The following is a 15,496-nucleotide window of genomic DNA, read 5'->3' on the forward strand; positions in this document are numbered from 1 at the left end:
CGAATAACACACACACACACAAGCATCAAACAAAAGGGTGGGCAGGGAGAGAGGGAATAAGGAAAGCTCTTCTGTTCTTTACAGAATACTGTGGGCTAATAAACATAGAAGGAATGATAGACTTCAGAAATCACTATTTTCCAAACCCTGATGTAATAATTAACTCAAAGGTTATCAATGAATGCTAAAACTATTGGGGTAAAAGTTGATGAGAAGTAGGATACACACATTCTAATTCAAATGGAAAGTGTGCCTTTACATCAGGGTACTTAGCATCAGTGATGGCAGAGCAACCTGGCATTGTATTTCTCCTGATGTGATGGTAATAATATACAACATCATGTGTGAAGTATTCTTGCCAAAAATATTTTGCCTGAATCTAATTGAGCCAAGATTTAGCTTCTAGTTTATAGAGAATAAAGGAAATCTGGAGACATGTTAAATGACACCATGAGGGAACAATGAGACAAATCAAAAATGGAAGACATTTTACAAGGCAATTGGCAAGGACTCTGCAGACAACACCCTTGGATAAAAACAATGGGGGACTGTTCTGGATTAAACGAAACCTATATGCAGGTAAGGAAGCAACAATTAGAACTGGACATGGAACAACAGACGGGTTCCAAATAGGAAAAGGAGTACATCAAGGCTGTATATTGTCACCTTGCTTATTTAACTTATATGCAGAGTACATCATGAGAAACGCTGGGCTGGATGAAGCACAAGCTGGAATCAAGATTGCCGGGAGAAATATCAATAACCTCAGATATGCAGATGACACCACCCTTATGGCAGAAAGGGAAGAGGAACTGAAGGGCTTCTTGATGAAAGTGAAAGAGCAGAGTGAAAAAGTTGACTTAAAGCTCAACATTCAGAAAACGAAGATCATGGCAGCTGGTCCCATCACTTCATGGCAGATAGATGGGGAAACAGTGGAAACAGTGTCAGATTTTATTTTTGGGGGCTCCAAAATCACTGCAGATGGTGATTGCAGCCATGTATTTAAAAGACGCTTACTCCTTGGAAGGAAAGTTATGACCAACCTAGATAGCATATTGAAAAGCAGAGATATTACTTTGCCAACAAAGGTCAATCTAGTCAAGGCTATGGTTTTTCCAGTAGTCACGTATGGTTGTGAGAGTTGGACTGTGAAGAAAGCTGAGCGCTGAAGAATTGATGTTTTTGAACTGTGGTGTTGGAGAAGACTCTTTGAGAGTCCCCTGGACTGCAAGGAGATCCAACCAGTCCATCCTAAAGGAGATCAGTCCTGGGTGTTCATTGGAAGGACTGATGCTAAAGCTGAAACTCCAATACTTTGGCCACCTGATGCAAAGAGTTGACTCATTGGAAAAGACTCTGATGCTGGGAAGGATTGGGGGCAGGAGGAGAAGGGGACGACAGAGGATGAGATGGCTGGATGGCATCACCAACTCGATGGACATGAGTTTGAGTGAACTCTGGGAGTTGGTGATGGACAGGGAGAGCTGGCGTGCTGTGATTCATGGGGTCGCAAAGAATCAGACACGACTGAGCAACTGAACTGAACGGAACAACTAAATGAAAGGAATGAACCTTAATTGGATTTTAGATTAGGGTGGGGTGAACTCTAAAGTTTTAAAAGTCATTTTGGGGACAACTGGGGAATTTTGAAGATGATATTATGGAATTATTGTTGTAGCCTTAAGTATGATAATAGTATTGTGGTCATTTATATAGGAGATGCATGCTAAAGTGTTATGATATCTACTATTTTCAAATGGCTCAGCAATGCAAAGTGTGTGTTTGTGCATGTCTGTGTGCATGTGTGTGTATGTGTATAGTGTGTGGCAAAGCAAATGTGGCCAAATGTTAGCATTTGATGGGTATAGGTGAAGAGCAAGGGCTTCCCAGGTGGTGATAGTGATAAAGAACTTGCCTGCCAATTCAGGAGAGGTAAGAGACGTGAGTTCTACCCTGGATCAGGAAGATCCCCTGGAGGAGGGCATGGCAACCCACTCCAGTATTCTTTCCTTGAGAATCCCACGGACAGAGGAGCCTGGTAGGCTATGGTCCATAGGGTTGCAAAGAGTTGGACACGACTGAAGCGACTTAACATGAATGCAAGCGAAGAGCAAATGGATGTTTGTCATTCTTCCAACTTTTCTATAATATCTGGAATTTTTCAAAATAAAAGTTGGGCAAAAGTTTTAAGCTGCCAGTAGTGCATTGATTGACATGGAATAATGAACAGGCTGTCCGTGGAGATATTCCTGTAGGTATTGGAGGCATTGGGTCTTTATGTAAAAGTGGCCATCAGACATTCTAAGGAGAGTTTTTCAACCTCACCAGTATTTGATATTTTTAGATAATTCTTTGCTGTGATGGGTTGTTGTGTACATTATAGGATGTTTAGCAACATCCTTGGCCTCTACTGACTAGATGCCAGTAGCACACTGCCCCAATTATGGCAACCAAAAACGTTTCCAGACATTGCCAAATGCCCCTTCGGGGGCTAAATTGCCCCCAGTTGCAAACCACTGTTCTGAGAGGGGAGGGGAGTGGACTTACCCTTTGGAAAATTTGCTTTTATTTCAAATAGTTTTTATTTTAGAGTCTCTAAATTTTCATCATCATTTAAAGTAGTCACAGTTATTTCCTTTCTATTAATGAAGCTATTTGACAGCTTAATGAGGGAATTCATTGTGTTTTTTCATCCTGAGAATCTTTCGAATGACTGATTCTCAGAACTGCCTGGGGTACTATTAAAGATTTAAATTTCCAACTCCCACTTCAGGACTGATTCAAATATCTCTGAGATATTCCCTTGGCATCTGCATTTTACAAAGTTCCCCATATGGTTCTGATGATTAGTCAGATTTGGGTTCCTTTGTTTTAAAGGATCATTCATTCATTTATTCAGCAAACATAGATGAGATATGAGAAGTAGTAAAGGAAGAATCAGATAATGTAGGGCCATGTGAGCCACTGTAGAGACTTTGGCTTCTAGTTTGAGATGAAAATCTACTAGACATTTCTATTTTTTTAAATAAACTTATATTGGAATAATTTTAGACTTTCAGAAAAGTTACAAAGGTAGTACAGAGAGTTTTACTACTTATGTTCCTCTTATGTTGACATAAGCATGGTACATTTGTCAAAACTTTACATTGGTAAAATACTCTTTATTCAAACTATAAACCTTATTCAGATTTCACTGGGTTTTTTTTCACTTATGTCCTTTTTCTGTTCCAGAATTTAATCCAAGATCCCACATTGCACTTAGTCACCATATCTCCTTAATCTCTTCTAATCTATAACAGTTCCTGAGTCTTTCCTTGTTTTTCATAACCTTGAAATATTTGAACAGTACTGGTAAATTATTGTAGAATGTCCCTCGATTTGTGTGTGTCTTAGTGTTTTCTCTGGTTATACTGGGGTTTTGAGTTTTGGAGGAGAGGTGAAGTGCCTTTCTCATCACATCACATCCCATCACACCACACCGTAGGGCACGTGATAGCAACATAACTTAACACTGGTGATGTTGCCCTTAGTGACTTGGTTCAGGTGGTATCTGCCAGGTTTCTTAAACACTGTAAAGTTCCTTTTTCCCCCTTTCTATACTCTTTGGAAGTTCTTTCTATTTTTTTTTGGAATTTGAATCTCTAAGAACAGTCTACACTCAAGAAGAAGGAATTAAGCATCACCTCCTAGAGAGAGGAGTATCTACATACATTATTTGGAATTCTATATGAAAGATTTGTCCCTTCTCTCCCATTTATTTATTCAGTCATTTATGTCTGTCAGTAGGGACTCACAGATATGTATTTTATTCTTTGGGTTATAGTCCAATACTGTCAAATTGTTCCAATTTTACTCTTTGGGAGCTCTTTTAGGTTAATTCCTCTGTCTCTTTGACATGCCTTTTATTTCCTTTTTTGGCATTATTGTGTTGGCTAGGTCTTGTTGTGTAAACTAGTGAAAAGAGGACATCTCTGCCATGTTTCTGATCTCAGGATAAAATGTGTTCAGTCTCACCATTAGGAATGATGTTAGTTACAGATTTTTTTCATATATACCTTTTATTAGACTGAGGGAGTTTCATTCTATTCCTGGTTTGTTAAGTTTTTATCACGCATGGATATTGAATTTTGCTAAATTCTTTTTCTGCATTTATTGAAATGACCATATTTTTTTAAAATTATTGAGTCATTTAATCTGGTCAGTGACTTTTGTTAATTTTGAATGTCTTACCAGCCGTATATTCCTGAGATGTATGCCCTTGATCATGATGTTTTATCCCTTTCATATATTGCTGGATCCAATTTGCTAATTGAGAATTTTTACATTTTTGTTCATGAAGCATATTGTGTCTGTCATTTTCTTTTCTTGTAGTATCTTTGTCTTGCTTTGATATTAGGGTAATGCTGGCCTCATAAAATGATTTGAGAAGTATCCTTCATCTTCTGTCATCTTGGAGAGATTATAGAGAATTAGTATCATTTTTTTCCTTAAATGTCTGGTCGAATTTGCCAGCAAAACCATCTGGGCCTGAAGACTTGAGGGGAAGATTTGTAGCTATACATTTAATTAATTTATTTATATATTACATATAGAGCTCTTCAAGATATATTTTTCATCTTGGGTGAGTTTTGATAGTTTTTGTCTTTGGGGGAATTATTTCATTTCATCTGAGTTATCAAATATATAGGTGTAGAATTTATAGTATTTCCTTATTCTTATTAATGTATGCAGAATCAGTAGCGATGTCCTTATACTCCTATTGGTGATTTGAGGCTTCTCCCTCTCCATTGGCCTTGATAGAGTTTATCACTTTCGTTGATAATTTCAAAGAAAGAACTCCTTGTTTTATTGATTTTCTCTATTTCTCTTTTAAGTTTCATTGGTTTCTGCTCAATGCTTATTTACTTTTTATTTGCTTTAGGTTTGATTTGCTCTTCTTTCTCTAGTTTCTTAAGGTTTTAGTTTGCATTACTGGTTTCATCTTTTCTAATAGAGTAATTCTCGTTATTCACAGTAAATATGTTCTATAAAGTTGCTGTGAATATTGAATCAGTGAGTACTGTACTGCTACTCCTAGGAGAAATGTAGGGCTAGGTTCCTGTAAGTCTCTGGTCACAGCATTTCTTTCAACCAATCAGTATAACCTTGTTGTATGTGTGTTTCTGTTTAAAACCCTCATTTAGTATATTTTTTTGATTCATTAACATTGAACTCACAGCCAACAGCACTATAACTTGTACCTGAATGAAGCTTATCTGTTAATAACAGATATTTTCTCTGTAAGGCACTTCACAGATTTCCTAAGCTTAAGAACATTAGACCGTACTTGAGCACTACATTTGAAGGCCATTTTAAATACCAATATTACCAACAAAATGTATAAAAATGTGGTACTAAATGGACTGTGAAAAAGCCAGTTGTTTACAGAATGAATGGTTAAACAAGAAGGCAGAGCATCACTTTGTTCAAATTTACCTTGGAGCATGGATGTGAGGCAGCTCATATTTTTTGCCACTTTGTATATGTCCATGAATGACCATGAAAAAAGTGCAAGTATTGATATTAGGTAAAATATTTTGCCTGTTTGGTAAAATAAATTTTACCAAGTAAGCAATTAGCAAATAAGGAACCTGCAAATAATGAAGATTGACTGTATATGTATTTTGTGTTAGAAATTTTCCTTTAAGTGCTGCTGTAGTTGCATCCTGCCAATTTTGATATGATTTATTTTCATTTAACTCAGGGTTTGGCAAAGTATGGCCTACTGTATATTTTGTAAATGAAGTTTTATCAGAGCACAACCACACTTGTTTATTTATTAGGTTTTGCTGCTACATCTCTGCTGCAGAGATGATTAGTTGTGGCAAACATTGTATTTAGACACTAAGCCTAAAATGTTTCCCATCTGGCACTTTACAGAAAATGTGTGCTGACCCCTGATGTAGTAGTTTCCCTTGAGACTTTCCATTTGATCCATGGATTATTTAGAAGTATAATGTTTATTTTCCAAATATTTGAGAGATTGTCCAGATATGTTGCTATTACTGATTTCTAGATTAATGATCTTATGGTCTGAAAATGCACGTTGTATGATTTCTATTTTCTTTAAAAAGTTAAGGTTCTTCCTAGTCTGTGTGCATGTGAGAAGAATGTATAATCTGCTTTCGTTTCATGAAATGTTATGTAAATGTCCACTAGATTGGTTTGGTTAATGGTGCTATTCAGGTCATCTGTATCCTTACTGATTTTCTGCTTATTTGTTCTATAAATTAAAGAGAGAAGAGTGTCAAAGTCTTCAACTATAATTGTGCATTTGTCTATTTCTTTTTTCAAATCCTATCAGATTTTGCCTTATGAATTTTGAAACTCTGTTTTTAGGTGCATACACATCTAGAATTACGTCTTCTTAAAGAATCCTTTATCATTATGTAATGTCCCTCTTTGTCTCTGATAATCTTCCTTGTTCTGAAATCTGCTTCGTCTGAAATACATCTACTGCAGCTTTTGTTTGCTCATCATATATTTTTATCCATTTTCTTTTAACTATCAAAATCTGTGTATCTAAAATGAATTTTTTGTAGACAGCGTATAGTTTGTTCTTGCTTTTCAATCCAATCTGACAGTCTCTGTCTTTTAACTGCTGTGTTTACACCATTCATATTGAAAGAGATTGTTATAGTTGGATTAACATCTACATCTTGCTAGCTGCTTTCTGTTCCACTTGTTCTTTGTTTTTTTGTTAACTCTTTTTCTGTTAAATTGGGTATTTTTTAATAAAACCTATTGATTGATTTATTTATACTTCTTTTCCTAAGTCTTCTTTAATGGTCACCTTTGGTTTTACAGTATACATATTTAAATAATTTATCCAGTATTCTTGGGCTTCCCTTGTGACTCAGCTGAAAGAATCCACCTGCAATACGGGAGACCTGGGTTTGATCCCTGGGTTGGGAAGATCCCCTGGAGAAGGGAAAGGCTACTCACCCCAGTATTCTGGCCTGGAGAATTCCATGGACTGTATAGTCCATGGGATCACAAAGAGTCAGACACGACTGAGTGACTTTCACTTTCACTTTATAATAGTACTGTACCACATGGCTTGTAGTTTATAAGGACCTAATAACATCATATTCTCAAATCTTCCTTCCTATCCTTGTGTCATTGCTATATGTTTTACTATTATATATGCCGCTGCTGCTGCTGTTGCTGCTAAGTCGCTTCAGTAGTGTCCGACTCTTTGCAATCCCATGGACTGTAGCCTACCAGGCTCCTCCGCCCATGGGATTTTCCAGGCAAGAGTACTGGAGTGGGTTGCCATTGCCTTCTCCATTATATATGCTACAAACACCTAATGCATTGTTTACATTATTAAACTGTCAGTTATTTTTTTCTTTTTCTCAAGGATTTTAATAGACATTCAAGAACACATTCAATTTATCAGAAGTTGTCCCTCTACAAGAGTTGTCTGCTGTTAATCCCCTAACCACAGAAACACTTCTGGGCATCTAATATCTTTTCAGCAGAAACAAGAAATAAGGTTGCAAGATTATTGTAGTCACTCAGGAGAGAAATATTGTCCAGTAAGTCCATTATCATGGGAAGAGGTGGAGAGAAGGGAACAAATTCTAGATATGTTTTGATCGTTTGTACATAATATCACATATAAAGGCCTTATTTCTATGACTTATATACACTGCTAATCAGCAAAGAGAATCCAAAAGTCCAATAAAAAGAAGCAGTGGATATGAAGCATTCACAGTACAAGTAAGTGAGGAACTCAACATCCTTCATTATTAGAGAAACGTAAAATAAAAGGAATATGTAAAATATCCTTCAGTGGGAAAAAATGGAGGTACTTAAGAGTGTGATCTCAGTGTTGAATAACTATACTCTTTATTTCATTTTTTTAAGTTTTAAAAAATATTTATTTATTTTTGGCTGCACTACGTCTTTGTTGCTACACAAGGGCTTTCTCCAGTTCTGGTGAGCGGGGGCTACTCTCTAGTTGCAGCGTCAGGACTTCTCATTGCAGGGGTTTCTCTTGTTGCAGAGCACATACACTAGGCACACGAGCTCAGTTGCCTTGCGGCATGTGGGATCTTCCTGGTCCAGGAATCAAACTGGTGTCCTCTGCATGGTTGCAAGACAGATTCTTAACGACTGGACCACCAGGGAGGCCCTTTATTTCAGTTTTAAAGAAAGCTATGGAAGAAAAAGTTTTTATTTTTCTTTTTTATAGTCATCCTACTGTTTTAAACTTTTTACCATGGTTATTTCTAAATATTTTCATTTACTATTTGTTTGTTTCTCATGTCATTTATGCATGAGAATAAATGATTTTCTCCTTTTTTGATAATACAAGCTTCAACACAAGTGTAATGAAAGTTCTGGACAAGCCTTATTCACAATCTTAGAAATGAAGTAGCATTGTTTCCTCCATTTCTTCTTCTTCTTACTCCTCTTCTCTTCTTTTCTCCTTTTCCCCCTCACTATTCCTCCTTCTCCACAGTTGCCAGCATTTCCTACTGGTTTTCTCTGTTTTGTTCCTCTTCTTTCTTTTTTACTGCCCTTCTCTTCCCTCCCTTCTCCCTGAATTATGCCTTATTTCTCTTTCACAGATTCTTACATGACTTCAAGAGAGCTTCTCAATAAAAGAGGGAATCAGTGTGATATATGAACTATTCTTCTCAAAGACTATTAGTCAAATATTCTTTTTTAACTTTGGAAAAAAATTCTTTAACAGTTACCATGCACTCCTAACTATAATCTTTCTTTATAAAAAATGAAATTAACAATTTATAGTAAGCTCTCTGTACATCTTTTCTGAAATAATTTTCAAATTATTGAAATAAATGTAAAATGTCATTTTCAGAATCCTTTTTAGAATGTGTTTTCCTAAGTAGAGAGAGACAAATTGAGTCCCCTGATGATCTTGGCATTCTGCCTTGAGACAGTTGCAGACTTAAGTTTCAAGAAAAGTGATACCAGGAAAACCTGATGGTATCCTTCAATTGAAAGGAATAAGATCAGTTTCTCTGGGTGTAGGCAGATGGGTTTTATAGGAAATAACAGTGAGGAGCAGCTTTACAAAGAAATAGCTCTAAATTTCTGTTTAGAGTTCTGTCTTAATTCTGTTGTTGAGTATTAAGCTATTACCCTACCCTATGTGTAGGATAAAACCAAGTTTCTTCTGCAGTTCTTCTTTTTCACATTCATTGTCCTTCTGTGGTACAAATTGATCCATATTGGTGAGAATTGGAACCTTAAGTGTCAACAAGGGACTTCCCTGGTGGCCCAGTGGCCAAGATTCCACACTCCCAATGTAGGGGGCCTGGGTTTGATTCCTGGGCAGGGAATGAGATCTATGTGCCACAATTTAGAGTTCACATGCTGCAACTAAGACCCAGAGCAGCCAAGTAAATAAATAAATTTTTTTAAATATTTTATTTTATTTATTTATTTTTTATTATTATTTGCAGAGGGAAATTTTATTTTTTCATTTGTTCCAGGATTATGTGTAGCATTTAGTGGTCATGGCTCTCCCTCAATCTGAACAGCGTTTCAGTCTTTGTCTTTGGTGACGACGTTTTTTAAAGAGTTGTCTGAGGAGACTATACAAATAGCTGAGGAAAGAAGAGAAGCTATAGACAAAGGAGAAAGGGAAAGATATACCCAACTGAAGGCAGACTTTCAGAGAACACCAAGGAGAGATAACAAGCCCTTCTTAAATGAACAATGCAAAGAAATTTAGTTCCGTTCAGTTCAGTTCGTTTTAGTTGCTCAGTCATATCCAACTCTTTCAGACCCCATGGACTGCAGCACACCAGGCCTTTCTGTCCATCACTAACTCCTGGAGCCTACTCGAACTCATGTCCATTGAGCCAGTGACGCCATCCAACCATCTCATCCTCTGTCGTCCCCTTCTCTTCCTGCCTTCAATCTTTCCCAGCATCAGGGCCTTTTCAAATGAATCAGTTCTTCGCATCAGGTGGCCAAAGTATTGGAGTTTCAGCTCAACATCAATCCTTCCAATGAATATTCAGGACTGATTGCCTTTAGGATGGACTGGTTGGATCTCCCTGAAGTCCAAGGCACTCTCAATAGTCTTCTCCAACACCATGGTTCAAAAGCATCAATTTTTCAGGGCTCAGTTTTCTTTATAGCCCAATTCTCACATCCATACATAACTAGTGGAAAAATCGTAGCTTTGACTAGATGGACCTTTGTTGGCAAAGTAATGTCTCTGCTTTTTAATATGCTATCTAGGTTGGTCATAGCTTTTCTTCCAAGGAGCAAGCGTCTTTTAATTTCATAGCTACAGTCACCATCTGCAGTGATTTTGGAGCCTTAAGTGCCAACTAGAAAAATATATCCACAACCTAAATGTTAAGAGTTGTGTTTTATTTGGGTGGAAAATTTTAGGAGTTCAAGCCTGGGAGACAGCATCTCAGGTAATCCTGAGACAACTGCTCCCTAAACTGTCCATTATTTTTAGAACAATTAAAAATAAGAAAAGTATAGACATATTTTACTGGAGGTTTTAGAGCATAGGAATGCCATGGTCCCTTTAAAATGTAGCTTTTATCATTCTGGTTACTCTAAGAGAAAAACGGAGAGACCAGCTGGGAGGCTGTTGCTGTAATCTAACTGAAACGTGATAATGGCTTGTTCCAAGGTCATGTTAAATAACATAGAGTTCATTAGATAGGATATCCAGAAATCATTTTTGTTTACTTCAGAGTCTCACATTTTTTTCATGACAGTTCAAATATTTAGATTTAAAGCTACTGCAAGCTATTTGATAAGACAGTCACATTAAAACACTAAAAACATGACCAGTGATCTTCTTGACCTCATAATTCAGTTTGAAATAATCACTTGAAGTAATCACTTTGAAGTCATTGTAGTCCTCGTCATTAGATGACTAGAGATGACTGCTGCTGCTGCTAAGTCGCTTCAGTCGTGTCGGACTCTGTGCAACCCCATAGACGGTAGCCCACCAGGCTCCCCCATCCCTGGGATTCTCCAGGCAAGAACACTGGAGTAGGTTGCCATTTCCTTCTCCAATGCATGAAAGTGAAAAGTGAAAGTGAAGTTGCTTAGTCGTGTCCGACTCTTAGCGACCCCATGGGCTGCAGCCTACCAGGCTCCTCTGTCCATGGGATTTTCCAGGCAAGAGTACTGGAGTGGGGTGCCATTGCCTTCTCCAGAGATGACTAGAACTGCTTAAAAACGGCATTGTTGGTGGTGTAGTTTTTTTAAATCTAGGGTAATGCACACATGTTAATCAAAATTGATACACTTATCCGCCTTTTTGGTTAATGTTTCTTTGTTGGCAAATTAAGTCACTTATCAGAAGTTCTTAATGTTCTATTCAAAGGATAGCAACCAAGTTACATACTTGGGTAATTCTACCAAAACTGTATTTCCAAATTCTAGATTTTATTGTCTTTGTAGAATACAGGAACTTTCAGTAATAAATGTCTGACTTTATATATATATAGTGTGTATATATATTATACATATAATATTTATATATATATAATATATGTGTGTATATATGTATCTATATATATATGTATCTTTTAGTGATCCTGAATAAAAGCATATTCCATTCTATCCTAATTAAAACTTTCCATTCTCTGCAAAACTGGAAACCCTACATTATCAACTTTTTTCTTTTTAGTTCAATATTTATTCAGTTTAAAATGTATTTTTAAACTTTTTTTTGCAAACGTCTATATGTACTATCTCTACTCTAAAGTAGCTTCCAATGATTCCATGTGTACCCATACCCCAGTTTTATCAACTTTTTGCCATACTTTTAAAAATAATCTATATTCTTTTCTGCTGAAGTATTTTAATCAAGTTTTGATATGTCCTGTCATTTCATCCCTAAATATTTCAGTATGTGTGTCCTAAACAAAATGAAGTTAAAAATGACTGTTTTCTTTTTAAATAAAGATATAATTTATATACTACACAAATGTTCTCCTAAGTGGTATGTATTATCACATCCAACACGATTAACAATTTCTTAATATCTACTGACTAGTCCATATTCAAATTTCCCTAATTGTCTAAAAACGTTCTTTATATATTTTTATGATTAATTTGATCCAGATCTAAAATTGGCCTCCTTACTCACTGGATATGGTTGTTTTGTATCTTATATCACTCTTAACCAGAAACAGGTGTTCCCCGTCCCCTGTTTGTTTCATGCCTTTGTCTTGTAAAAGAAACCTGGTCAATTGTCCCATAGTATGCATGGGTTTGTTTAATTTGTCCTTCTGTAGTTCTTGTGGATTAAAAGTTAAATCAAAGCCTTGTTTACACTCAGGTTTAAGGAGTTTTTTGGGGGGTGGAGGGTAAGAATATTTCACAGGTTGTACTCTTTTCTGTAATGAGAAGGCACATAATGTTTGATTGTTGTACTTCTAGTGATGCTAAGATTCTTAGGCTCAGGTGGTGACAATCTTTTTATTGTAGTTTCCAGTCAGTCTTCCCTGTGGGATACTAAAGCCATTGATGATTGTTGCCTGATCCAGTTATTTTATTAACAGTTTCAAAATGATCATTTTCTAATTGTGTCACTACCTCTGCATTTATTAATGGATATTAACAGAACTTCTTATACACTGAGATATTTGACTAACTTGAAATATGCTTCATATCAGAAATGCAAAGTAAATAAAGGAAAAATCATTAAACATCAATTTTCAGAGTAAAAAGTTGGTGCCCTAGCAACCTTCAGTGGTGTCCAATGAATTTTGTTTGTTTGTGTCTTTTTTGAATGTTATTATGAGCTCATGACTTTATGTATTCAGTATGTTTTAATAAATTGCCATCATTATTCCTTCTGATCTCACTATGTATCATCTTTGGCCATTAGTAGCCTATTCAAGCTGGCTCCTATATCCTTTTGATAAAACCCTATTGGTCTTTGATAGCCTGATTGTTTTTTGGCTCAACAAGATATTCCAGGTTGATCTTACTCATTTCTTGCCTCAGACATAGACTCATCCTTTTTTTTTTCTGAGAAAATATTCCTCAGTTATCTTCTTTACTCAGCACCTATCTTAATCTACATACTGTGATGCTGCCAAAAGTCAAACTTGTTCACTGTATCTAATTGTAGAGTTGACTGTGACATAGCCTGTCTTTTCTGTATTTGTTGTCTGTATTAAATCACAAGCCCTTTTCTCTCATTCTTGTGCCTTGTTCTGAGGCACATGTCTACATTCATTTTAGTATTTCATTCCTTAATACTTCATTATTCTCCCTTGTTCCATATGGTTTAATAGATTTATGTCTTTTTTTCAAGAAATTTGTAATTTCCTGGAGGTCAGAACTTCTACATTACTGGGAGATAAAGAGCAAATCTATTAGGAATATAACTGAAAAAATTGAATTGACTTGAAAGGCTTGTTTTGTTTGGCTGACTTATGGCCATGTTTGCCAATAACTTGACACCAGTAGTGCCAGTGCTACATTTAGATCCCCGCCCAAACTGAATCACTAATCTTTACACCAGAATTTCAAGTACAGGTGGTTTAAAAGTAATCAAAGTAAGTATGGAAAAGGAGGCACAAATATTCTATCCAGAGAATTAAAAAATAAAATTTGTTCTTTGGTTCTAGAATATAGTTTTATGGTACATTCAAGAAAACACTTTCAGATGATCATGACTTTTGGTACCTGGCCTCAATTCCTACTTGGCTTAGCTTCATTATTGGTGGCCCAAAACTTGGCTGTAAGTAGGAGAGTTGGAAGAAAGCCTGGCTGCCTGGCAAAATGACTTGAATAGCTTTTGATCTTATTTGTCATTTTATCAGCTATTTTTTTGTACTGCTAAATGGGTGGACTTTTTATGGTTTTCATAGAAGAATGAAAACCAGAAAAGCCAGACTATTTACAACACTTAAAAATGTGACACTAGACCTGTAATGGCACTGAAGCTACTTGTCATGTGATGAAACTCTATGTTAATTTGTTTTATGATTAGAGTAAAAGTAGCTGAAGTGATGTGTCCTATCTATCTACTCTCTTCTTTCTTTTCTCTTACCCCCAAAGAAAAGGCTGTAGATTTTTCAAGGAAGAATAAGAAGATTAATTTGAGAATAGATTTGTGTTCATGATAAGACAACACTTCCTGGGTTTGCTTATAGGTCCTGTTATTGCCTTGGAGTTCAATGGAGATGGCGCTGTGGAAGGATGTCAACTTATTGTCAACGAGACATTCAAAGGGACCAAGGTACAAGATACTATTGACTATATTTCAGTCGAACCTTTCATTTCCTTCTCTTTTCATTACAATTAAATAGTACTTTTAGCACATCATGATTTTTAAAACTTTTGGTAAACAATCGAGAACTAAGCTTTGGTTTTTCCTTGCCAAACTGAAATTTTAATAGCTTAAAAATTCACAAAGTGTCTACGTGTTAAAAATCTCAATCATACGTGTTTCTAAAGTCAAATGTCTCACCAAATGTCTCTTCCTTTTTAAAAAATAGTGATATGTTGGGACTTCCCTGGCAGTCCAATGGTTAAGAATCTGTGCTCCCAGTGTAGGCAGCATAGGTTTCATCCCTGGTCAGGGAACTAAGGCCTCACAAGCCGCACAGTGTGGCAAATAAATAAAAATAGTGATATGCTGAAAATGTTACATTTCTAAGATTGTATACTTTAAATGGACAAGCCTATTGCTCAGTGTTCACTTTTATTTGCTTCAGTAATACTTCATCAAAACTTGAGCTATATCTAGAAATCATTACATGTAGATGTTGATGAGTCTAAGAATTTCAAATTTTTACTTAATATAGCTTAGAAACAAACATATAAGAGGATTAAATGAGTATATGTAACTTTTTTTATAAATATCTGAGAGGAAATGTTTGGTTTTGTAGTCTGATTTAGCTTATGGGCCTTTGAATTTGCATAATTTGAAGTACTTTGTCTTTTGTCTCATTTGATCATTGCACAAGTACTTAGGGAGAGGGCAAATATAATCAGATTGAATGGAAAAGGAAACAGAGAGAAAATGTTTATATGATTTGGAGCTTTTAGATCTGAATAAGTTATAGATTATCTAATCCAACTTTCTCATTTTACAGATGTGGAAATGGAGCCCAGAGAGGTTGATTAAATTGTCAGCATCATTCAGCTAGTTATGATAAAGATAAATAGAACTCAGGTCTCCTCTGATTTCTGGCAGACATTTATAAAAAACTGTTTTTGAAGGGTTCTATTGAGTACTGCTTTGTTGATGTTTGGAAAATAGTTAATTTAAAATTAGTAAAATATCTTTAGCAGCTTTGAAAAAAATAATCTCAAATTTTGCTTCTTGGTCTATTGAGATTCTTATTAGAAAATAGAAGAAATTAAGAGTTCTTTACATAAATCTCTTTATTCAGTAGCTTTCATAATATTGGTTTACATGTTTTAAAAACTGAAATTCCAAGAGTAGTAAAATAAAACCAAAGCATTATAAAGC

At 35.8% G+C, this 15,496-nt stretch overlaps 1 protein-coding gene across 2 annotated transcripts in view; it reads left to right on the plus strand.

Moving 5' to 3' along the window:
• Positions 1–15,496, plus strand: part of RP2 (RP2 activator of ARL3 GTPase) — a 48,473-nt gene that overhangs the window by 29,066 nt on the left and 3,911 nt on the right. For both annotated transcript variants that reach the window (NM_001035403.1, XM_005228079.5), the window contains exon 4: positions 14,172–14,257. In NM_001035403.1, the coding sequence (NP_001030480.1) occupies positions 14,172–14,257 (86 nt within the window). The remainder of the gene's footprint in view (positions 1–14,171; positions 14,258–15,496) is intronic.

This window comes from Bos taurus, chromosome X (assembly GCF_002263795.3).
Source record: "Bos taurus isolate L1 Dominette 01449 registration number 42190680 breed Hereford chromosome X, ARS-UCD2.0, whole genome shotgun sequence".
NCBI classification, from domain to species: Eukaryota; Metazoa; Chordata; class Mammalia; order Artiodactyla; family Bovidae; genus Bos; species Bos taurus.